We start from the raw sequence: 26,618 nt of genomic DNA, 5'->3' as shown, positions 1-26,618 counted from the left end.
TTTGGTGGGGATGTTTTCCTCTTCGTTTCTGGAATCCCCCTAACGCACACTCCACACCATACAATTTACTAGAACATAAATGAGCAGCTGCACTTCTTCAAACGGTGCCACGCTCCCGTATCTTGAGCCTTACTAAAAGGTAAAACAGCTCCTCCAACCCTCGTGTGCAGTTGCGTGTGTGTGTGAGTGCATTACTTTCTTTCACTACTATGACAGCACATGCTCCTGCAAAGCCGTTCAAGGCATTAGAAATACAACTCCTCCCTCCAGTGCCCCATGTGTGTGAGCAGCTCAGGCTTTCTGCTTCAGCTCACTCCCATTTGATCACTGGGCTGACAGTCACGACTCTCTGTTCTACACCTCCAGGCTTCACTCTGAGGAAAGAAGGAGCAAGAAAAACACAGAAGCAGACACACAACTGACCCACAGAGCCATCAATAACTTACTTCCCTTGCAGCAGAATTACAGAGGGGAAGGGGGCGGGGGGGGGGAGTGAGGGAGGAAGAGGAGAAGAAAAAGAAAATCCAGAGAATTCTAGCCTTCAAATATAGCCAAACTGAGAATGAGAGGAGTGTGTTTGCGCTGCAGGAACGGAGAAGAAAGAACAAATTAAATAAACAAAAGCAGGAGAGGACTGGAGCTCTCTTCCCGATAGCAACGGTATTATTTTAGAGGTAAAATGATTCCACCAAGCAACACTACTGAAGTCAGTGTGGATAATGTGGAGAAAGAGAATGAACTAGAGAACACAGATCAACCCCCCTCTCCAGCATCTACTACCAGCCAGGAATCAAAGGTATTTAATCCATTTGGTATTTAAAAAAAAAAAGGCAGATTTTACTCTATGCTGGAGGTATATTTTTGTAAATTGAAATTCTGGACAAGGATTAAAAGTAGTGATTTATTATTGTTGTGGCTTATAATGTTCTAAGCCTATTACATGTTTATAATGGCCAGACTTCAGAACACTTGCCATTCACCTGGGTGACCCTAGAGTTTGAACTGAGGGGGAGAAATGGTTTTGAGATTTATTTTTCTTAAGGGGGAGGGGGAATCAATCCCTTTCAATAGATATTTTAATACTTGGCGTGAGAATGGGTCCAAGGTTTTCACTTGTTCATGGCTGGAATAACTGAATGTGTTGCAGATTCAGGAAACAGTTGTGGGTTATTTTCTGACAGATGCTTCTGTGAACTTGGGCATTCCCTTTTAAACACATCAGTATTTGAAATAGGGCCTGAATGGTCATTTTGGTGCAAGAATTCGTACCCGCTCTCTATAAGAGATGGTTTTCTTCCCCCAATCCATTTTAATTATCTGGCTCAAATTACTTTGCTAAAAAAAACAGCCACTCATCTCCAATTTCTGTGCTCTTAAATGTTTCATAGATTTACTTGCGAAAAGTTTCTGGGTCAACCTGTGTATAATTAGAAAGAGAAAAGTATATGAAACAAAGCAGATTTCCAAAATAATGGTGCTCTTCTGTTTACTGGACAATCTCACAATTTATTTTTTATTGGCATTGCAGTTGTGCCTGGGAGCCTCAGGCATGGCCCATGGCCTCATTGTGCTAGGCACTGTACAAAAACAGCACAAAAAGATGGTCTCTGACCCTAACTGCTTATGTCCGGATAGATATTTAGAAACCACAGGACCTAATGGCAGTTTAGCCCAATGTGGGCAAACTTTTTGGCCTGAGGGCCACATCTGGGTATGGAAATTGTATGGTGGGCCATGAATGCTCATGAAATTGGGGGTTGGGTATGGGAAGGGGTGAGGGCTCTGGCTAGAGGTGTGGGCTCTGGGGTGGAGCCAGAAATGAGGAGTTCAGGTGCAGGAGGGGGCTCCGGGCTGGGCCAGGGGATTGGGGTGTGGAGGGGGTGTGACTCCAGCTTGGGGTGTGGGCTCTGGGGTGGGGGTGGGAATGGGAATAAGGGGTTGGGTGTGCAGGAAGGTGCTCTGGGCTGGGACCAAGCAGTTCAGAGGGCAGAAGGGGGATCAGGGCTGGGGCAGAGCATTGGGGTGCAGGAGGGAGTCAGGCTCCGGTTGGTACTTACCTCAAGCAGCGCCATGTCCCCCTTCCAGCTCCTATGTGGAGGTGCATCCAGGCAGCTCCCATTGGCCGCAGTTCCTGGAGCCCCCTGGAGCATGTGGAGTCCCCTGGCTGCCCCTATGTGTAGGAGCCAGAGGGGCGACATGCTGCTGCTTCCAGAAGCTACGTGGAGCCACAGCACATGCAGAGCAGGGCAAGCCCCTGACCCCTCTCCCCAGCGGGACTGCCGGAGCGGGTCAAGCTCTGGACCCTGCTCCCCAGCGGGAGCTCGAGGGCCCGATTAAAATGTCTGAAGGGCTGGATGCAGCCCCCAGGCCGTATTTTGCCCACCCCTGTGTTAGCTGATAAGGGGCACATTGTATCTGGATTTAAGTCAAACTGCTGCTTTAGCCCACAGTATATATATATTGTAGTATTCCACAGAATTCCACAATAATGACCTAAAGCAGTGTAGTAACAGTATAGTAAGCCACAGTACTTTCATGGATGCCGGCTTCCTCCAGGCCCCGGGGATGCTCAACCTGCTGCTCTGCACCAGGCTGCGCCCCCACCCCAACCCCGCCTCTTCCCGCCCATGTTCGACCCCCCACTCCACGCTCACCCTGCCTCTTCCCACCTAGTTCCGCCCCCTCCCCTGAGCGCTCCTCCTCCCCGCTCCTCCCCCTCCCACCCAGTGCCTACTGCACGCTGCGGGAGCTCAAGGGCCAGATTAAAACGTCTGAAGGGCCAGGCAGGAGGCACTGGGAGGGAGAGGGAGGAGTTGATTGGTGGGGCCACTGGTGGATGGGAGGCGCCAGAGGGCTGGCTGCTGATGGGTGTTAAGCACCCAAGATTTTTTTTCCATCTGTGCAGCCAGAGAGTCAGCACCTATGCTTTGGGCCCTGCTGAGAGTGTTCTTTGGTACCACAAGGAAGAGAATTAGAGAATTCTCTAAATAAAGGCACACCTTTATCTTTAAAAGAAAAAGCCCTGCACCATCAATATTCTGCCATAATGATCCAATACTACTGTGAACTGTAGGGCTGTGGGACATCACTGTAGAACACAGAAGCATTTTTAGAGGAGATGAAAAAAGAGACAGTTATTCACTGAGGGCCCAACTCCACCAGGATCTACCTGGTAGGTATTGAGCAACCTTGTCTCCCAGAGAAGTCCATGGGATTTGAAAGTGCCTCACAGGAGACTCAGCACTCTACCCCGTGTACAGATGAGGTGCATGAAGGTGTGTGCTGGGCCATGGCTCCTTGGTGCTGTATGATACTGTCCTCAGGCAGAGCCAAGCAAAAAGTTATAAAGCTTTAGGTTCTGTTCATCTAATCAGACTTGGCTACTACTGTGTGCAAGAGGCGCTTCTTGGATGAGTTAAAAATGCTTTCTGCACAACAAAAAGGACTAATTCTGATCCTAAAATCAGATCAAGCAAAATATTACCTATAAAATTGCTCTTCTCCTGGTCATACATCCATACTACTCCCAGTAATGCCAATGGGAGTTAGGCTTATCTGGCAAGAAGCCATGATACTGCTAAATGACTTCTAGTCGAACAATTATCTTTAGCTTTGCCAGTCTCACACCACACTTGAACAAGCAAAAGGCCTGGATGTCTGAAGTTTTTGTCCGTCAATACTGTTGTTTGCATATAAAGACTTCAACACACGTAACGTGTATATTTATGTTTTGAGTATTTATTTTAGATGCGATCAGAAGGGACATTGTATTCTCCATTGTACAGAAAAAGCCACTTTAAAAATGAACAGGGAGCTCTTCAGCAGCATAAAAACTTTTGAGGAATAAAGACTCATGGGGCCATATTTCAGAAAGCAGGCTTGAAATGTGCATACACAAACTGTTGTATTCAAAAAGATGACAGCCAAGCAATACTGCAGTACCTGATGAGCATGTTTTGAGATGCACAATTTCAGGCTACCAGAAAAGCAGCTGAAATTTGGAGGGCTCTAGCAGGCAGGAAATGAGTGGTTGGTGAAAATCTAACTTTGTTGCCATGCAGATTTGTGCAAGTGTCTTCAAAGATGTTTATTAGGCATTTCTAATTGGACAGCCTCTCATAATTGAATCACATTCCTTATATGGAAGTATATCCCAATCAACAGTAAACTTCAATGCCATGTACAAGTATCAAGTAATCCTCACAAACCCTGCATTGACTGGGTAAGTATTGTGAACTCCATTTTACAGATGAGGAAACTGATACATAGAAAGGGTAAGTACAAGATTCTGATACCCTTGCTCATACTGACTAGCACCTTAATGATTGGTTTCAATGCAACTGCTCACAGAGTAAGGTACAATTCAACATGGGTAAGTGTACTTGAATTGAACCCTAAATGATATGTTCAAGGACACACAGCTGAAGATGCACTCACATGAGGTCTGAATGTGGCCCAGAAAATTCAGGAGAATCTAACTCCCAGCACCACACTATGGCCATGTCTACACTATGGGGACTATACAGGCATAGCTAGGCATCATAGCTAGGCCAGCATAACCCCATAAAGCAGATGCAGTCTACACCAGTGGACAGGGTTTTTCTGTTAGTATAAGAACACCACCATCATGAGCAATAGCTAGGTCAACGCAAATATTCTTCCATTGATTTTGCTGCATCTACACCTGTTGAATCCATTGATTTAGCTGCATTTACACCTGCTGGATTTTTCACACGCCCCCTAAGCAGTGTAGCTATGTCAATCTAAATTTTAAGTGTAGATCAGGCCTCATTCCTCTCAACCATGCTGTCAATGATCCTTTATGCTTTGGGTCATTGCATTGGAATACACAAAATATTGTATAGCCTCTAATATAAAGCAACAAACGTGCTTAGAACATGTGCTTAGAACATACGACTTTATGTTAAGGAATTCCCTAATATGTTTGCTTTACTCTACATAAACACAAGTTTTCAGATTATCTGCCCTTAATTTAATGTATGAGCCTGAGGGAACAGTATACTATAGATATTGTTGTATCAGATGTGTATTCAAAGGGCAACAAATAGAACTAGGCCTGTTGTAACAGAATATAAATTCCTGCTATGTTCAAAAGTCTGCAGCTTGAATGGTTAGGAATACTGTGATGATAATAGTAATTTATTAGGTATTACAAGCATTTATTTGGCACCTAAGTACAACGGAAAAGGGTGTGTTAGATATATAGTAAGAACCACCTTATGTGGGTTCAAAATTAATAATTATTTGTAATAATTATAAATTATACTATGTACATATGTTTCTAAATTATGGCTCCTGTGTATTTGACCCCACAGATCTAGTGAGATGGAAAAGGCCAGTTTTTGTAGGGTCCTCTAGTTCCGCACCTAAAAAAAAGGAAGGAATTGACTAATGTATTCTGTAAGAGAATTTATTTCTCTGGGATCTTGTCACTTGCAGGGGTACTGAAACAATTTGTATAGTGGGGGTGCTGAGAGCCATTTAACTGAATTGTAAACCCTGCATATGATGGAAACCACTTCAAGACAGGGTGCGGCAGCACCCCAAGCACCTCTAGTTCCAGCACCTATGGTTACTTGTGCCTTTTAGGCCCTTTTGGATAAATCCTATAGAAGGTAATAGAAAATTATAACATTTCAATTTTTGCACCATGTTATTGAATTCAATAAAGAATTCTAATCCCTGCTATAATGTTTGATAGGATGATTAAAAAGCCCATGAGAAGGAGATAATTCTTCATTAAATGCTATAGATTTTTTAGAGTTATTGGTATAGATACTGATTAGTTCTGTCCCTGTTGAATTCAGTGGAACTTTCCTAACTGAGCCCACATCTTGACTTCTTCTATAATTAGTCAAGTTTTATTAGTGTTGGGTTTAATAATTTGGGACAAATCTTCAGAGACATCAGACCAGAACAACTTAAATATTCTATTTGCATCTTCAAGGCCTAATTTTCTGAGGTGCTGAGCATCTATAGTCCCAATTGAGGTCAATGGGGAGCTCTGGTTGTTCAGTGACCATAATCACCAAGCCACTAGGGTTTGATTTATAGCCAAGGTGAGCTGGCTTCCATTGAAACTGCCATCCAGAAATTTCTTTCTTATAGGTGTCGATGGACACCACAGAAAATCAGGCATTCTTTCATAGGTATGCCCATTTCCATCTACTTTTGTAAAGTACAGGTCTGTGTATGAGAGACACACACCATTAAATATGCTCCGTAGCTGAGATATTTGCATAACAACCCAAAATTGACTCGCACATTGAATTGCTGGCACTGTGGAGATCTACTGTGTAGCCAGTGACTAGCTCACAGGTAAATAAAGAAAAATCTCTCCCAGGTTAGTGACAGCAATTAAAGATACACAGCACATTTATGCACTCTCTCAGCATACAGGTAATGGAAAATACTAAAAATCTACCCTTTTAGTATAATGAATCTTCCAGAGAGGGATCTGGTCTTCATACCTGTAGCAATCTATAGTAGCAATCCAGAAGTTTGAACCCACTACCTACCACCCTGTCGGCCACATACAAGTAATATAATTAAATAATGTTTCTAAACAAAGATGTCAGTAGCAAATTCTGAGCTGACTGAAATGGCTTGCAACCCTATTGATGTTAATAGGATTACGCATGGTTTAATCTTGCAGGATTTGGTCTACAGTGTTTAATGGAGATCTCCCCTGCATAAAGAGTTAATACTTCATGAAGCTTCATAGATGAGGGATAGGTTACTGGTCAATGAATATTTTAAAAGGGCAGGTAATATAGCATGCAGTTATTGCTTCCCCCTCCACACTACTGAATAAATATCGAATATGCAAACTGCTGCTATGATTATTTTCAAGGAAATAGAAAAAAGAACTTAAAAAGAAAACCTAAGGGGAAAAAAAGGCATTTCCTGTTCTTCCCCACAGATGCTTTACATGCCACTTCCTAAAATGGTGAGTACATATTGTGAAGGAAATAAAGTTGGTAGTTCTAAGGGGAAGAAAATGAGCTAAGGTATTGGGCTAACACATTTATTTGGGGGAGTATTTTAATAAAAGTATACAGAAGAAATTTTAATTTCAGGTAAGACAGTGGTGTTCTATCTCTATGAATAACTACATTTTTTGTTTCCCTCTACTGATATACATAAACAGATATATTTTTCTTTTGTCTTTGTCCTTTTCTTTCTTACCTCTCACCTATTCACCTGCTGACCAAATATTCAGGGACTGCATTATATTCTCTCTATATAATTAGGTTTGTGGCTCCTTCTGGGGCATCAGGATATCCGAAGTAAAATGGGAAGTCGATCTGTTTATTCTTCTTTCCCCTACCCACCCTGCAATCCAGAGTAAAGAAAAACGCCTACTGTCTCTTGATGCATATCTGACTTAGCACTGGCTAGTAATGACTTGACTTTAGCCTTGTGTGAAAAAAATCTCAGTGCCAGCAATAAAAGCAGATTTGCCTAAAGAGAAGCAATATTTTACTGAAACAAAATAAGCAGTTTTTGCAGGTAGAAAGCTATCATTTTTTCATGTGAATGCTCATAAAGCAAAATTTGGTTGGTTTGCCCAGATGTACTTCAGATGTAGGACCACGTTTTCAGCTATGGGTGACTGAGTTGGGCTCACTTGATTTGTGAGTGCATCTACCCCATGCACAAAACTTGTATATACACATACAAATGGGCATTCATGCAAAATGGGTAATAGTGCACATACCGAACCAGCCATTTGGGGCATGGAATTACCCATTTCATGCCTTTGAAAGTCCATTTCCAATTGACGCATGAGTCGATTTTGCAGGTGTGGCATCACAGATATCCAACTTTGAAAATGACAGTCTGTACTGACTGACTGGAATAAACTCTGGGCCTGATTTTCCTTTTACACTGGCAAGTATCACGAGTGACTCCACTGAGCCTCAATACTTGTAATAGGAGACCAAGGACCCTTGGCTCAGCTCAGAAAACCTCCAATCCATATCTGTGATGAATATAAAATGAAGTTCTTGTGATGTTGGCGTTGAGCGTTCAGACACTGTAAACAGGTTGCAAATCTGTTTAGAGCAATGAAGCTATTGCGTCTAAATTCAAATGCAATCATCCCCCTGTTTAGGCTGCAAAGTTTTCTTATTGTATATAAGTCATTTCACAGTTGAGCTGCTTTTTAACCAACTGTAGTCCCATGCCAGAACTTATCAAATTGAATTCCTATCATTTAGGCTTTTGTCATTGATCAGTCATACTGTACCTGTTTCATTAACAATTGTAATAATGGGGCTGTTTCCCAGCCAGGGGAGCTTGACTCCCCAATGGAATTCCTAAGTGAGTCCTGTAGATGAGTATCAGTGACAGCTCAGTAAGTTTTCTTGATACAGATAAGTTTGTAAATGGCATTTAGAAAGGGAGCATTATTAAAACACCACACTTGCACTGCTATATTAATGAGAATCATTTTAGCAGTCAGCTGTTGTGAATGGAAAGCAAAATACAGCTGACCTTCAGTACATGCCAATAAGATTTGGTTCAGATAGGAGCAAAACGCTACACACTTTAGACTTGTAAATTCCACATACAGAAAATAATCATTTTTTTCAGCCATCCCTCAGAGTAAGACAAAGAAATATAGGGCTATGGTTCATTGGACAGAGCAAAGGCCAGCAGATGTACCTATAGCAAATGATGTTGAATAGGGCTTTAGGGCCAGATTCTCATCTCAGTTATTCTAGAGAGACTCCATTCACTTCAGTAGAATTACATGATCTAGCTGAGAGAGAACTGGTCTTTACTGTGAGAGTCTCAGAAATCTAAATTTCATCTAATTTATGTTACCCCAGTTTTCAAGGGTTATCCGTATCTGGAGTAATAGAAATGGGATGAAATTTAATAGCGCAAAGTACAAGATCATGCACTTAAGGACTAACAACAAATTTTGCTATAAGCAGGTGACTTACCACCTGAAAGCAACAGAGGTGGGGAAAGACCTGGGTATATTGATTGATCACAGGATGACTGTGAGCTGCCAATGTGATGCAATTGCAAAAGGCTAATGCAATCCTAGGATGCATTAGGTAAGGTATTTCCAGTAAAGATATGAACATGTTATTACCTTTGTCAAGGTTTCTCCCCCACTCTGAACTCTAGGGTACAGATGTGGGGACCTGCATGAAAAACCTCCTAAGCTTATCTTTACCAGCTTAGGTCAAAAACTTCCCCAAGGTACAAAATATTCCCCCCGTTGTCCTTGGACTGGCCGCTACCACCACCAAACTAATACTGGTTACTGGGGAAGAGCTGTTTGGACGCGTCCTTCCCCCCAAAATACTTCCCAAAACCTTGCACCCCACTTCCTGGACAAGGTTTGGTAAAAAGTCTCACCAATTTGCCTAGGTGACTACAGACCCAGACCCTTGGATCTTAAGAACAATGAACAATCTTCCCAACACTTGCACCCCCCCCTTTCCTGGGAAATGTTGGATAAAAAGCCTCACCAATTTGCATAGGTGACCACAGATCCAAACCCTTGGATCTGAGAACAATGAAAAAGCATTCAGTTTTCTTACAAGAAGACTTTTAATAAAAATAGAAGTAAATAGAAATAAAGAAATCCCCCCTGTAAAATCAGGATGGTAGATATCTTACAGGATAATTAGATTCAAAAACATAGAGAACCCCTCTAGGCAAAACCTTAAGTTACAAAAAAGATACACAGACAGAAATAGTTATTCTATTCAGCACAATTCTTTTCTCAGCCATTTAAAGAAATCATAATCTAACACATACCTAGCTAGATTACTTACTAAAAGTTCTAAGACTCCATTCCTGGTCTATCCCTGGCAAAGACCAGCATATAGACAGACACAGACCCTTTGTTTCTCTCCCTCCTCCCAGCTTTTGAAAGTATCTTGTCTCCTCATTGGTCATTTTGGTCAGGTGCCAGCGAGGTTACCTTTAGCTTCTTAACCCTTTACAGGTGAGAGGAGCTTTCCCCTGGCCAGGAGGGATTTCAAAGGGGTTTACCCTTCCCTTTATATTTATGACAACCTTTGTACAAGGTGCTGGTGAGATCTCATCTGGAACACTGCATGCAATTCTGGTCTCTCTGGTCTTTTAAGTACTCACCTGGGAGGTGGGAGATCAAGACTGAAGTCCCGACTCTGCCTGATTCAGAGCAGGGACTTGAACCTTGAGTGCAGGGGACTGGACTAGATGACCTCAAGGTCCCTTCCAGTTCTATGATTCTGTGATTCTAACATCCTAACTGAATGCCTTAACCAGCAAGCTATAAAGTCAGTCCCTTGCACTTGGGTATTTTTGTGAAAGGCTGTGGCTTCCTTTCACATCACAATGAAAACAAAGTTTGAAACCCCAGAATATTTCACAAAACAGAACTGTTGTTTTTTGTCCAGCCCTAGTGGAAAGTTCTGCATTGATGACAAAACCAGAAAGAAATGTGAACTTATCCAAGGTCCTCGATAAATCCTAGAACAGTTTCATGAAATATGGGCATAGACAACGCTTTGGCAGGTACACAGCAGTGAAGTCTATCTTCAGTAGTTAGTCCTAATGACGAATGTATTTATTTCTCGTAGGTGTTGCATGGGTCTAGATGAACAGTCATTCACTTAATCTCTGCCTTCCAGTCATCTTCTCTCTCCTCTCTGTTCCTCAGCTCACCCAAGTACTTTCATCACAGAAGCCAGAGCCAGACCTCAGATTTTCTGTACATACAAAATGTCCAGGGTCAAGCCTAGTCAAGTTAAAAGTTGCCTATAATGAAAATGGATGATAATCCTTTAGCGTGGGAGGAAGCTGGTTTATAAGTGCTGCTAGAACTGTACAGCTCAAGTCATAAGTATTGCTGAAGTAAAGCAAACTCCAGAGGCTTGACCCTCCATTTCCTCTATAAATGAGTCATGATGACTATTTTTTTTTAAACAGGAAAGGCATTGCTGCTGCTCCTCTATGGCCTGCTGTGTGCTCCCTTTTATTTGCCCCAAAATGTTAAGCATCACAAAGTGTCTACCGTGTTTGAATATAAATTTATTTCTCTCTTGGTATAACTTCATGTTGTTTTCTTTTTTGTATTATACCTTATTGTCACCAGGAAAATGGAATTTTGGCAATCAGGTCATGGAAAATGTTAGGTATGCTAACAAAATGGATCTCTTTCCTCCTCATTTAGGGTGTCTTCCTAGGATTTGGGCCTTAGTAGTCAGTAAGTAATGGGAGTGAAGGGGATGTTTCCTCCCTTTGAGCTGAAATGCACTGCACACCCAGGCATTCATTGCCCCTGCCAGTTCAAGCACAGGAATCAAATAACAGAAATCAAACCCAAGTCCCCCCAAGGTAGTGCAGAGTGTTACAACTACAGGCCAGGAATCCCTGCACATTACGTGGAATTTATTTATTTAAGTGACTTTCCAAATTCGCAACCCTCATGGCCAACGTTATTTGTATGTTAACAGAATAGGTACAAAGAAAAGGAGTACTTGTGGCACCTTAGAGACTAACAAATTTATTTGAGCATAAGCTTTCATGAGCTACAGCTCACTTCATCGGATGCATGCAGTGGAAGGTACGGTGGGGAGATTTATATACACAGAGAACATGAAACAATGGAGGTTACCATACACACTGTAATGAGAGTGATCACTTAAGGTGAGCTATTACCAGCAAGAGAGCGGGGTGGGGGGGGGGCTTTTTGTAGTGATAATCAAGGTGGGCCATTTCCAGCAGTTGACAAGAACGTCTGAGGAACAGTGGGGGGTGGGCGGGGGAATAAACATGGGGAAATAGTTTTACTTTGTGTAATGACCCATCCACTCCCAGTCTCTATTCAAGCCTAAGTTAGTTGTATCCAGTTTGTAAATTAATTCCAATTCAGCAGTCTCTCGCTGGAGTCTGTTTTTGAAGTCTTTTTGTTGAAGAATTGCCACTTTTAGGTCTGTAATCGAGTGACCAAAGAGACTGAAGCGTTCTCCAACTGGTTTGTGAATGTTATAATTCTTGACATCTGATTTGTGTCCATTTATTCTTTTACATAGAGACTGTCCAGTTTGACCAATGTACATGGCAGAGGGGCATTGCTGGCACATGATGGCATATATCACATTGGTAGATGTGCAGGTGAATGAGCCTCTGATAGTGTGGCTGATGTGATTAGGCCCTATGATGGTGTCCCCTGAATAGATATGTGGACACAGTTGGCAACGGGCTTTGTTGCAAGGATAGGTTCCTGGGTTAGTGGTTCTGTTGTGTGGTGTGTGGTTGCTGGTGAGTATTTGCTTCAGGTTGCGGGGCTGTCTGTAAGCAAGGACTGGCCTGTCTCCCAAGATCTGTGAGAGTGATGGGTCGTCCTTCAGGATAGGTTGTAGATCCTTGATGATGAGTTGGAGAGGTTTTAGCTGGGAGCTGAAGGTGATGGCTAGTGGCGTTCTGTTATTTTCTTTGTTAGGCCTGTCCTGTAGTAGGTGACTTCTGGGTACTCTTCTGGCTCTATCAATCTGTTTCTTCACTTCAGCAGGTGGGTATTGTAGTTGTAAGAATGCTCGATAGGTACAGTATGGGCAGTGGCAGTACAAGCTTTCTGATGTGCCCCCAACCTGGCCAGGAGGGACCTCATGTAGTGGGGAGCTGGCTAGTGTAGTTGCTGGGTGGGATTTTCTTTCAGTTTTATTGTGTCAGCAAATCCACTAGCGTGTAGACTATAATTATTACTTTTGCAGTGATTCCCACCTGGTCTAAGTGACACATGGCACAGACCTCTGACAAATTATTATTTAGAGATCAGGAAAGGGGGAATTGATGGCAATAGCTCCACCAGAACTGGTCTAATATAGATAAATGAAGGCCTTTCCACATCAGGAACCAATGGCAAGTTTCTAAAATTGGAACTGTCCTGTCCTTCTCAGAGCTGCACTACACCGAGAATGCAGTTTTGGAGACTCAGTCCACAGGAGTTAGCTAGTCCAACAATCCATACAAGACTGTAGAAATTCAGACCTCTTGAAAAAAGAAGGTAATAAAATTAAGCCAATTCTTTCTGGGAATGAAAGCGATTTATAACAAATATAGTCCACCAAAAGCAATAACCGTGGGGGCACACAGTTATGCTCCACCAACAACTGCTGAGCCCCTGAAAAGATCCCCTTCCCCCAAGGTGTCATACCTCGTGGTCAATAAAACTGGTAGCCTCCCCAGTATATGAAAAGCAAGACTACAGTTCGGATATAATTGACCCAAAGTAATAAACATTGCACTTGTTGACCAGTATAATAGCCTTCATTTGACTCCCAAGAGCAGTTGGCACATATCTTTTTATGGATCTATGCCACTTTATGCCAGCAGAGAATTTGGCTCTATGACCATATTGTGTTAAGCTCAGAAAAGTGCCATCTCAGGTTCATATCCAACCTGAGACTCTGGCACAAGCCCTGCTACAAACCTGGATTCAGTCTAGGAGAATTGGGACTTCATTCCAAATCAACCTTTCGTTTCCTCTCCTCCTCCCATCTTTCTGTTGCCTTTGGGGTGGAAGTGCTGGTTGCCTTTTATCCTCCCCTCCAATATCATCAGAGGACAGCAGGACCATGCTCCTTCCTGGTCTGCGTGATCAGCCTGATTTTTCAAGTACTGAGCACACAGCATTTACTGTCAATGCCTGTGCTGAAGTCATTGGGAGCTACTGGGGGCCAAGCACTCTTGAAGATCAAGCCACGTATTACAGGGCCTATTTGCGAATGCAGGAACCAGACTTTTGAAGCTATTTCTGCCATGACAGATAAATGAATTTTAAGAGCTGTTGTTCATTTAAATATTCCAAAAAGATTTCAGCAGAGATGGCGATTAATGGTTAAGGGGAAAGGGCCATGGAATAGGAGGAGGGGAGAGTAAGCTCCTTCATAGCAAACAGGAAGAAGAACAGAATCCTCACTCACATCAAGTTCGTACCCTTTCAGCGCCTTGAGGGTCAGGACATAGCTCTGCCCTGATCATGTCTCTCTCTCATTTCTTCCTATGGCTGCCTAGGTTCCTTCTATGCAACCCTCTAGAGGAGGGGTGGGCAAACTATAGCCCGCAAGCCACATCCAGCCCATTAGACCATTTAATTTGGCCCTCAGCTCCTGCCAGGGAGTGGGGGTGGGGGTTTGCCCTTCTCCGGCGCTCCGGCCGGGGAGCAGGGTAGTAGGCTTGCCCCGCTCTGCATGGCTCCCAGGAAGCAGCCGGCATGACCCCCTTCCGGCTCCTATGTAGTATGTGGAGGCATGGCCAGGCAGCTCTGCATGCTGCCCCATCTGCAGGCACCACCCCTGCAGGTAAGCACTGCCCAGAGCCTGCACCTCTGATCCCTCCACACCCCAATCCCCTGTCACAGCCCTGATTCCCACCCTCCTCACCCTACGAACCCCTCTATCCCAGCCCAGAGCCCCCTCTTGTACCCCAAGCCCCTTATCTCCAGCCCCACCCCAGAGCCCTCACCTCCCCTATGCCCCAACAGCCTGCCACATCCCTGATCCCCCTCCTGTCCTCTTAATCCGTTAGTCCCAGCCTGGAGCCCCCTCCTTCACCCCAAACTCCTCATCCTCAGCCCCACCCCACCCCTGCAACCCAACCCAGAGCCCTTTCCCGCACCCTGACCTCTTCATTTCTGGCCCCACCCCAAAGCCTGTACCCCAGCCAGAGCTGAGCCCTCACCCCCTCCTGCACCCCCACCTCCAATTCCGCCATACAATTTCCATACCCCGATGTGGCCCTCAGGCCAAAAAGTTTGCCCGCTCCTGCTCTAAAATATCCTGGGTAAGACCCTCTCCGTATTGAAGTCAATCGGGGTTTTGCTATTGATTAATTTCTCACTCATTTATGCACCTCTGACCATGACAGTCTGAGTGCTTGGTACTCCCTCCTTCTCTTCGAGCCCAGCAAAGTGCTCAAGCTTGTGTGTAACTTTAAGGATTTGAGTTACCCCATTGACTGTGGGATTACTCACATGCTTAAAGTCATGCATGTCCTTAACGGCTTTGCTGGGTCAGGACTCTGGTGCACTGGTTGAGCATCCTATCCTATTCTTGCGTATAACTCACTAAGAAACTCAGAATCTCCCCTTTCTGTGAAGTAAAACTCAACATTTTTAACCCTGCAGAGCTACATGATAATGGACATGGAAGCTGTGAAATGTTTACAGAAAAGCTGTTTCTAGTCTAACACTTGGACTGTGCCTTCATTGGAGAAAAGCATGTGTTTTCTGAGAGACGGCAGCCTGCCCAGAGGCTGGGGATCCCAGTGCTTCTAGACTCCCAGGCCAGCTGACTCCCCAGGTTGTCTGACACCAAATGGTGAGTTAGCTGCCCCAAGCTCCACAGAGAGAGGCAGTAGGTCCAGCAGTCTAGAAGCTTTGGGGTCCTTGGCCCCAGGGCCGTCTGTGTGGTAGGTTCCTCCCAGACCCTCAAACCTGGGAAGCCCTAGCACCTGCTGACTGAGATTGACATGAATTTTGTCAGTTTTACCCCTGCTATTCAGTGGTGGGCAGCAAAACTGACAATCCTGTTAATTTCAGTCAGCAGCTACTGGGTCCAGAGAGCAGATTTTCTCTCAGAAATATCAGAATTTCCCAAACGAAAAATGTACAGACCTTTCAGTTTAAAGGAAATTTTCTAAAAAATGCTTTTGTTCCAAATCAGAATGAAAACAAATTTTTGAAATATCACAATTTCCCATTAACCAGTTTTGGACAGCTCTACTTAGAATAAACACCAACGAGATGGATTAGTGGCCAGAGGGCAAGGGAGGCAGTCAAAGGTATATGATAAAGTGCAGTCAGGGGATAAGTGAATTTATCAGATATTTCTGTATATATTTACACTGTAAGCTCCTTCGCACAGTGACTGTGCCTTCTTACATATCTATAAAGTGTCAGGATTTATTTTATTATAATAATTCTCTGCCAAGTTAGACTGAAAGCCCCTGTGGGTGGAACATTGACTATGTTTATAGAGCACTGAGCTTACTGATGGTCCAACACATATGAGCCAAAATACAGATTTAGATGGAAATTTTCTGCAGTGGAAATAGGTTGATGTAGGGAGCCCAAAGATTTGATTTCAGCACTTCTACTCCAAGCTTCTGAACCATTTTGAAGCAGGAAGTGAAAAATATATATCTCCAAGTGGCAGACAATACTAAAATCAGAGACCAGATAGATAGTGAGGAATACGCAATCAGATGGGAAAGGTTTTGAATTGTTTATGTGACCCTACATTTGTCAATTATTTACTAACTGGTCTAGGAACAAGAAACTAAGGCCTGGTCTACACTACGGGGTTAGGTCGAATTTAGCCATGTTAGATTGATTTAAAAATGACTGCATCCACACAATCAACCCCGTTCCGTCGACCTAAAGGGCTCTTAAAATCAAGTTCTGTACTCCTCCCCACAGCTAAAATCGACCTTGCTGAGTTGAATTTGGAGTAGCGCTAAAATCGACCTTGCTTAGTCGAATTTGGGGTGGTCCAGACAAAAATTGATGGTATTGGCCTCTGGGAGCTATCCCAGAGTGCTCCATTGTGACCGCTCTGGACAGCACTTAGAACTCCAATGCACTAGCCAGGTACACAGAAAAAGCCCCGGGGAACTTTTGAATTTCATTTCCTGTTTGGTCAGCATGGCAAACTCAGCAGCACAGGTGGCCATGCAGTCCCCCAGAATCGTAGACCGTAGAATGTTTCTATGCTCCCCCTATCATCCCCCAACCCTGAGGTTATTACAGATTAGAAGGCAAAAAAAACGCACTCACGATGACATGTTTGCCGAGCTCATGCAGTCCTCCTGCACTGATAGGGCACAGCTTAATGCATGGAGGCATTCAGTGCAGAGGCCAGGAAAGAATTAAGTGAGCATGAAGAGCGGAGGCAGGACGCGATGAGGGAGCAAACGGACATGATGAAGCATCTGTTGGGGGAGCAAACGGACATGATGAAGCATCTGTTGGAGCTGCAGGAAAGCCAACAATAGCACAGACCCCAGCTGCATCCACTGTATAACTGCCTACTCTCCTTCCCATGTCCCATAGCCTCCTCACCCAGACGCCCAAGAACACAGAGGGGGAGGCTCCGGGCACCCAGCCAGTCCACTCCAGAGGATGGCCCAAGCAACAGAAGGCTGTCATTCAAACAGTTTGATTTTTAGTGTGGCTGCAAGAAGCAATATGGCCTTGTCCTTCCCTCCTCCCCCACCCCACCTGGGCTATCTTGTCCGTTATCTCATTTTTAAAAAATTAATAAAGAAAGAGCGCATGGTTTCAAAACAATAGTTACTTTATTTCGAAGGGGGGAGGGTGGTTGGCTTACAGGGAATTAAAATCAACAAAGGGGGCGGGTTTGCATCAAGGAGAAACACACACAACTGTCACACCGAAGCCTGGCCGTCATGAAACTGGTTTTCAAAGCCTCTCTGATGCGCAGCGCGCCTTGCTGTGCTCTTCTAATCGCCCTGGTGTCTGGCTGCTCAAAATCGGACGCCAGGCGATTTGCCTCAACCTTCCACCCTGCCATAAACGTCTCCCTCTTACTCTCACAGATATTATGGAGCATACAGCAAGCAGCAATATCAATGAGAATGTTGGTTGTGCTGAGGTCTGACCAACCGCGCCATAGAGCTTTTAAACATCCAAAGGCACATTTTACCACCATTCTGCACTTGCTCAGCCTGTAGTTGAACTGCTCCTTACTACTGTCCAGGCTTCATGAGGCATGGGAGCAAGGGCTAGGCGCGACCGCGCGGTGCTGCCAGATGGGAGAGCAGCCTGAGGCAGAAGCCTCCAGCTCGCAGGAGAGCAGAGTTGAAGTGGAAGTGGTGGAGCCGTTACGCCATGTACGAGGACAGCTAGCTGTCCTACTGCACCATATGTTGCGAAGGCACCCAGGAGCTGCTGCTGTGTAGCAGTGCCAGGTGCTGCAGGTGCTTCTGTGTCGAATGCTGGGAGGTCCTGGTAGGGCAAGGTACTTGGCCAAGGCAAAAGAGCAAGAGCCCTGGAGCTGTTACATGTGTCGCCCACAGAAGTGCTATGGGGTGTTACAGCACCGACCAGACTGGAATGTCTTCACCAGTGACAAGGGACAGGAATATGATGCACCTAAAATCTAAAACAGCCCGCACATTTTCCAGAGTCACTACCCTTGATAACAGAACGTCAGTAATTGCATTGGCTACTTGGATCACAGCAGCCCGCACAGTGGACTTGCCCACAACAGCAGCGGTGACGGTGAGCTGAGCGGGCTCCATGCATGCTAAAAAGGCCCAAAACGATTGTCTGCCGTTGCTTTCACGGGCGGAGGGGTGACTGACGACACCCGCAACAATGTTTTTGCCCCATCAGGCATTGGGAGCTTTACCCAGAATTCTAAGGGGCTGCGGCGGAGACTGCGGGAACTGTGGGATAGTTACCCACAGTGCACTGCTCCATAATTTGATGCTAGCCATGGTAGTGAGGACGCACTCCGCTGACTTAATGCACTTAGTATGGACATACGCAATCGACTGTATGAAATTGAATTCTAAAAATCGACTTCTATAAAATCGACCTAATTTCGTAGTGTCGACACACCCCCTAGAGAACATGTGTTCAATAGAACAATCATCTAGTTCACTGAACCAGATATAGGAGCTTTTGTGGAAAAATCATTCAAAACCATCAGCATAAGGCTCAGCAGCAGTAAAGAGGCAAACCAGATGCAGGGTTGTATTAGCCATGCAGTAGATATAAAACTAAGAAGGTGACACATTTGCTATATAAAGAAGCACTAGACTCCCCTCCCCACCCCACTCCAAAACTCTTTGCCCAGTATTGGCCACTGTATGTCAGAAAGATATTACTCTCAAGAGGGTAGGGCATAAGCAGCAAATATGACATCAAATTGGAAGAATTTTAGTTATGAAGGAAGGATAAAGGAGCAAAAAAAGCTGAGATTTGGAGATCACCTAAAAGACATTTCTTAAAATTATGAAAAGGATAAAAAAAATTGAGAGAGATATTGATAAGATCTTTCACATTGAAAAGAGCTTAAAACAAAGTGATGGAGACAAGCTGCAGTACTCGGATGTGCAATTTCAGTTTTATGGGAAAGAATAGTTAGTTGTAGGCTGGGGAATATAGAGGAGTGTACTGATGTCTGGTGGATAATTCAGACATAAAATTCAGATCCAGGCTCAGTTTCCAAACTTCTGCATAGCATGGGGTTTCCAAGATTTTGGTTCAGGTCCATCTCTAGCAAAGTTTTAACGCACTGCAAGTAAATAGGAAACCTAGATAGAACTAATACACATAAAAACAAGTGACTGTGACAGGTAAAAGAAGCAGGAAGTAGAGACAAATGCAAGATAAACCTGTATTTGGTGCTGAAGAAGCAGAGGATTTACAGAGATGGTGAAAAATCAAGAAGCTGGAATTAAGATTATCCAGATAAGGGCAAGTACAGTGAGCCAGCTGGCCTTTTCCTGGTGCAAAAATCTTATTGTTATGAACAATGCAAGATACTAAAATTATTTTTTTCCACTCTAGGATTTATATTTCTTTCAAAGTCCTTACTCAAGCATAATTCCCACTGAAGTTAGTGGGAGTAAGCCGTGAGCAAAGGTCTCAGGATTTGGCCTAGTGACAATGTTGTTGCAGAACTGATCAGTTATGTTTTTATTTGAAGCAATTTTAACAGGCAAGTTCTTAACCCCTTAAAGAGTGGAAACACTGTTAGCATATTAGCTGTAACAACTCCCAGGGATTTCTGGACCTTCCTTTTTTTGTTCTAAGACAGTACAAATGAGATTATATGTGGGATCTGGTGCTGATGTTATGTGTATCAGCCTCTATGCCAAATAAGTTTTCATACTTGATTCAACAGGCTGACTTTGAATATTATAAAATGGCTAAGATTTAAAAAAAAACCTCATGAGCAAAACAAAATCCACTGGATCTTTTCAGATGTAGGTGGGCCAGAGCTCTTTAGCTGATGGCTGTCATGAAGCACAGGTGTATATGGGGCTTATGTTTAATTACTTATTTTGAAGTTACAATGAGCAAAGTCCACCTGAGGTGGAAATTAATGTCACACAAATAATCAGTATACAGATATTATGTAGGGTCAAAGGCTTGGCACCTTAGAACCTTGACTCCACTAGGATTACTCAGAAGGGTACGGTGAGCAAAATGTCATGCCTATCTTTTGTTTTTTTTATAACATTCTCAATGGCCAGACCCTCAGCTAGTGAAAATCAACATAGTGCTGTTGACTTCAGTAGATCTGTATGGATTTACACCAGCCTGGAATCTGGCCCTTTATTCTCAAAAAGAAAAGAAAAAACCCACCTTGTACCAGTACTTATACCGTAATAATTATTAATTGTTAAGTAACTGTCAAGGTTTCTACTATTGGGAAATCACTGTACCATATAGAAAAGAGAAATCCAAGTGGGGCAGTGAAATAATAAATTCCCAGACGAGACCTTAAAGATAACAGTTCAACTTCAGGGCATATTGAGAAGCAAAAGACATGCTAATCATGTGCATCGTCTTAATGAGGACAAACAATGGCAAAGACTGGCTGCTTAGCAACCAGATGACTGAGGTAAAACCCAAAGTACCAAACCAGAAGGTGTAAACAAATTATATATATATTTTAAACAAAGTTGCAGGAATGTTTGGAAAAAATGAGAAAGTTACTATAAGCCTTCTGTTACTTAACGTGTCAGCTTTCATATTAGATTTCTGGGCAAAAAGAAGAGTCAGCTGACCCACAGTGACAACAAAATGAGTCATAAAGGTTTTTTTTTAGTTTGTTCCAGTATAGAGCATCTTTTACAAGCTAAATTGCAGAAGATTGCTGCAACTGCTGCCACATGTGTTAAACAAGACATTCAACAGCCTACAAGATTTACAATCTCATTCCCTGTTCTTGAGGCCAGCGGCTCTTTTCATTAGGTGATGCATGAAAAGTGGCAGAAGAGGGTGATGCATCCATGAGCCCTACTGTAAAACAAACAACATGCCTTTGTCATGGAGGTTCTGTGTTGTGTTGTGACTTATACACATGTTTACAAAGGAAGAAGAACTGACCGTCACTGGGCAGAGTGCTATGAGCTCGGCAGATGTTATTTACTTTCAGACTTTTAATGTAATTTTCATGATTTGGATGCCAAGCTATCGAATAAAACAGATGAATTCTTTTCTGACAGACGATCTGATGAGCGACTATGTTGAAATGTTGCATGCCAGGGCTTTAGAAGGACTATTGAAAGAAGGGCTGGTTTACGCTTACGGAGCTGCACGGGTGCAGCTGCTCCACTGCAGCACTTAGCGAAGACACCAGCCATGGGAGATGTTTGTTGCTAGCAGCCACAGATCAGCTACGTACCACTGTAGGCAGTCTCATCATACCATTCCCTCTCTAGCCATATCAAGCTCAGTCTTGAAACCAGTTAGGTTTTTTGACCCCACTGTTCCCCTTGGAAGGCAGTTCCTCGGATGGTCAGAAACTGTCATTCATCTAATTTCAAACCTAAACGTGTTGATGGCCAGTTTGTATCAATGTAGTTGTAGTTTGGGTATATCATGCTTCCCTTCTACTATGGGATGGTCTCTCCAGCTAGGTTTCATCTCCTGTGATGCGCCATGGCCCTGTGACTGTTATGATGCATTGCCTCCTCTCGCCAAGATGGGAGATCATGTAGTGCATCATGGGACATCATGTAGTGGATCATGTAGTGCATCATCCAGTAATGTCCAACCAGGGCGTTCAGCCCATACGAGAGAATGAGAACAGGAGACACCTAAGCTACAGCTTCCATGGGGCACTTTAGTGACATTTCAAAATATTTAAAATGCGGGTTTTCGATTTTTCACTGAAAATTTGAAATTTTCCATGGGAAAAAAAGTCCTGTTTTTCTGACTAGCTCTAATCACAAGGCTATTCAGTTGCCTAAGTACATGCTGATTTTTTTCTTACAAGCTCTCACTGGGTACATGTCCACATCACCGTAGCCACCACCACAATTATTAGCACCCTTGTTCTCAACGGCAGCAAAGGCCAAGGATTGAATGGGCATGAAGAATGAACTACCCTTTTACCCTAAAGACAAGATTTGAGGCACACTGGTACAGGAGTGCGGGAAATGCTTGTACTGTCAATTTCTGTGATGAATTTGTTCCCAGAATAGACAAAAGATTTAATTCCCAGGACTGTCAAGCTGACATCTTTCACTGGCACTAAATTCTCATGCACAAACCCCCTCTTTGTATTTTCACATACATCGGCACGTCTTTGTTCTTTTTAAGATCAGAAACTGCAGTGTCCCAATGCTTCCGGTCCAAATGGAGCAGAAAATACTAAGGAACATGAGATTTCCAGCCTAGTTATGCTGAGCTATCAAGAGGTTCATGTGGTACGTCAAGGTTTGGATGAGCAGACAAACCATTTGGATACCTATCAAGAGATTTGGTTTGGATACTTTGGTTTGGATATTTTGATCAGATATGCACATCTCTTGATGAAACCTGGAATGGGGCTAAGCATTGTAGCTCACATTGACTTGAGTGAGAGTGATGAGTGTTCAACGTCTATTAGGATTCCGCGTGTGACAGAAAACTGCTAGCCAACCCTCTGTCACTCCAGCTCCAATTAAGGGAGGTGAATTGGAGCTGGGTAGATCACCTGGCCCTGATTGGGGAAGCTGGAACAGCTGCTGCCTCATCAGGCTGGGGCTGGATAAGAGCCCCAGGGGAAGGAAGCAAGAGGAGGAGCTGGAAAGAGGGAAGCTGCATGAGAGGAAAGGCAGAGGAAAGCAGAGAGAGATAGCTTGCCCACTCTTGCCTGCGAGTGGACTGTAAGAAGGGGAATACGGGTATGCTGGAAAGGTGGTGGGACGGAGCACAGCCTGTAAATAAAAGCACCAGGTGAGCACTGCGCCAAAAGGTGTTCGTGTGACTTTTTCAGCCCAGCAGGGCAGGAGCCAGGAGGGCTCTGCAGGGACCCGTTACACAGCCATCTGAGTTCCTTAGGCTTTTCCACTATGGCTATTTGTATTACAGTAATATCCAGACCAGGCCTCCATTGTGTTGGGCACTGGGCAAAGACAAAATAAAAGATAAGCCCTGCCCCAAAGAGATTACACAATTCAAAAGCCACATCAAACACAAAGTCAGGAGATAGCGGAGGCTAACAGTGACAGTAACATGAACACAGAGCTTCATGTAATAGCAAAGGCTACAATTTGGAGGCTTTGTAGTCCTCTGTTCTTTGTTAAATCAGATAACTGAACAAGAGATGTAAATGAATCGCTAACAGGCCACCTTGCCTGGCCATTATCATTAGACATGGTGTATAAGGTTTCGCCTTTGGCTAGTTCAATACATATCCAGGCAGGCAGTTTGATGACTTTCTTAAACAAAAATAAATGTATTAGTTATAATGTTGTCTATCTAATCTGCTGGGAAACCATACAAATATAATCCATAACGGATTCTATAGGGATGGTCACTCCCTTTGACTGTGATGGAGGATAAGGATGTGTTTTTTCCAAGAAGGCTGGATATTCAACCCTTGAACAAATGCATTGGGCTATATCTCAGCTGCTGTAAATTGGCATCAGTTGAAGCCAGTTGAGCTACACCACTTTACATCAGTCTAGGATCTGGCCTGTTTATTATCTATGGTGTGTACATGTTGAAAATAAATCTGTTTTGCTCACAGGTTTAACCTGGAGCTTTTGCACACACAAAAATAACTAACTTGAATTTTTAAAATATCTTTTTATCTGGCCAGTGGTCTAGATTGTGTCCCATGAAACTGTCAGAAAGCTGTAATATTACTGAAAGGAGATGTAGATTTTGAGATAGTTTTAATCATGAATTTGCCTATTAAAATCTTGATGCAATGCCTTTTTAAATCAAAGCCAGAAAAATAATGTATCCAGGCTTAAGAAATCAGTTATCTTTGTATTTGTTTTTCAAATTGAACAAGATAAACATGTTTGTTGCTTATGTCCCATAAGCGCTTCACTGACATTGTGGACCAGAACCTCACCTGCTGTAGATCAGCATACCTCTGTTGAAACAAAGTCACCTAGGCTAATCAGTATCAGCTGGGAATCTGGCCCTATATGTAGCATGCAGTTCTTCAACCAATCTTGTTAACATCAACATACACTAATGTAGGTTAAAATACATCCCAGAAGATGATGATGGAAATTGAATGCTTCTTGGCCCAGAACACAAAGTGTACTCGGTAGAAGATTATCTGTTTGTCAACCATTTGTTCTTCCCTTTATTTGACATGCTTTTGGCCGTAGTCCTCATGGTAACAGATAATGCACCTGATGTGTTGTTTGGTGAGTCTGGAGAATGCTCCCTGAACCTCGTGCACTGAAGTCCTCCCCTTGCTGCAATGCAAGAGTCTAATGCTTTTGAATCTGACTCTGAAAAGCTGGAGGGAAAAAATGGTTCTGTCAGGAAGGGCAGGGTGGGTGTTTACCTGGCAGCAGTTGGTGGTCTGTCAGTGCCGCATTTTATTCTCTGTGTTGCCAGTGAACAGAGTTAAGCAAAACTAGTGCATTTTTGTAAAATTTGCAGCTGAAGAAACGTGTGGGTGATTCAGTCCAATTTCCTCAATATCCCTCATTATTTGTAATTCCCACCATGCTATCATAGCACCTGACAAGGGAAAGGGAGCGTGCTTTCTTTTTCTTGTTGGTTTATTTTTGGCAGTGTAGTGGGAGAGGAGGTGACTAGAGCTAAGGGCTAAACTATTTGGCCTTGGAGAGTCATGCCGTGAATTCACGCACCGCCCTCTTGCAGTGGCACCAGCCCTTTACTGGCCTCCCTGCACAAGGAGGTGCAGAGCCAGCCTCCAAAACTGACAGTGGGGGTGGTTGAATAGAGGATGGAGCTAGGCAGGCTGGGAAATGTACTGGGCTGCCCTGTCTCTTGGGCAACCTCCACAAATGCTGCTCCAGATTGTAAAGCAGAACTTCCAGGAGAGAACAGCGTTGGTACCCCGCCAGTCCTTGTGACCCAGGGACCTCTTGGTGACAACTGGCAGAGGCACAGGGGTACATAAGGGTTTCATAAGGGTTACAGGGATCCCCCAAGGTCTGGCATCTACATACTAGTTCACCAGAGGGTGTCATGTAAGGTCTCTGATGAAAGCCTGTGTCACACAGGTCGTCATATGCATTGTGAAGTGTATGTACGGATAATATGTAAGGAGTTGTATGTACTTAAGGGGTGTGGCTTAGGGCTGGTCACAAGAAAAGGTGAGAAACAGGTTAGGCTCAGGCAAGAGATCTTGATCTACCTGTTTACATGTCAGTTCAGCACTCTGTTTGGTTCGCAATGGGCGTCCAGTTACAGTCTGAGCAAAATGCTAGTGGAGTGATTGCAAAGTCTCCAGGGAGGACACTAGACAGGAAAGCACAAGCAGCAGGGGTTAGCCTGTTTACAAGTGCAGGCCAAGGATTTTTGGAATATACCTGTAGGGACAGAGGAAAACTCTGGGTCTTTCCACTGAGGAGGCAAGACAGCGTGCTTGTTTCATGAACAGAAGAGCCCAGCCAAGCCTGGCTGTAATATGCTAGCAAGATTTTGGGTGAGCTTTTTGCTCTTATGACATGACAGTGTCTTATTCGTTAAGTTTAGGCTTCAGTATATCTGTTATGGTTTTTTTTAATGTAACCTGTTGTTTCCAGTACTTCTGTTTGCTGTCATGTGAATCTCTGTTCTTTGTTAAATAAATGTATAGTTGGTTTCCCTATAAACAAATCTAAGTGCTGTGTGTTAAGCAGAGCTGTGTTCTGTGGTGTAACCGATAAGCTGCTTTGAACGGTTCTTTTGGGAATGCAATATCTGGGAATTCTGTGAGTGGCCGGTGGAACAGGAGCTGGGCACTCCAAGGTGACACTTGTAGGATTCAGAGGTTGGCGTATGTCTATCATTAACCTGTAAAGAAAGAGCGGGGCCTGCAAGGCAGGGCTTGTGTTGCCAGAGGTTTGTGGCTAGTAACAGACCCGGAGCAGACGCAGTCAAGGGTTCCTCACACTAAGGGTAGGTGGTAGCCGTGTGCCTCACAACCCCGGGAAGCATTACAGTCCTCCCCCAGGGAGAACCCTCCCTCTGGCCCCAGAGAGAGGAGTGCAATCTGCTGCCATTGCTGGTGGAGAGCAGAAGACAAGGGGCAATCTGACTGGGGAATAAAGTAAACTCCATGGGGAGGGGAGGGTGAATGAAATGTAAAGCAGGACCTTGACAGTGAGCCCAAGAAGCTTAAAAACTGATGTGGTGGAGGCAGAGAAGCCACCCAAGGGATTCAGAGTGGGGTCACATGATAAGTTCAGTGAGCCTGGGATACATTTTGAAGTGGACAGAACAGGGTGATGTGGGTGGTGCTAGAGAGGTGAAGGAGGAGGTGGTGGTTACAACAAGCAAGACAAAATTGTTTTAGTTGCATGAAACCAGAATTAAAAAGGAACCAAAATCTCTTGGCTCCTCCCACTTTCCATGTGTATCTTAAACCAGAGAAGTAATGAACAATTGGCCGTTTGCGTTTCTAAAACAAAAT

At 43.9% G+C, this 26,618-nt stretch overlaps 1 protein-coding gene across 2 annotated transcripts in view; it reads left to right on the top strand.

Annotated features, from left to right (window-relative positions):
• Positions 1 to 679: 679 nt before the first annotated feature.
• STAC (SH3 and cysteine rich domain) overlaps positions 680 to 26,618 on the top strand; it is a 106,359-nt gene continuing 80,420 nt past the window's right edge. For both annotated transcript variants that reach the window (XM_077809249.1, XM_077809248.1), the window contains exon 1: positions 680 to 796. In XM_077809249.1, the coding sequence (XP_077665375.1) occupies positions 680 to 796 (117 nt within the window). The remainder of the gene's footprint in view (positions 797 to 26,618) is intronic.

Source organism: Eretmochelys imbricata, chromosome 2 (assembly GCF_965152235.1).
Source record: "Eretmochelys imbricata isolate rEreImb1 chromosome 2, rEreImb1.hap1, whole genome shotgun sequence".
NCBI lineage: Eukaryota > Metazoa > Chordata > Testudines > Cheloniidae > Eretmochelys > Eretmochelys imbricata.
The sequence above is the reverse complement of the archived record's forward strand: the minus strand, read 5'-3'. Positions and strand labels throughout refer to the sequence as shown.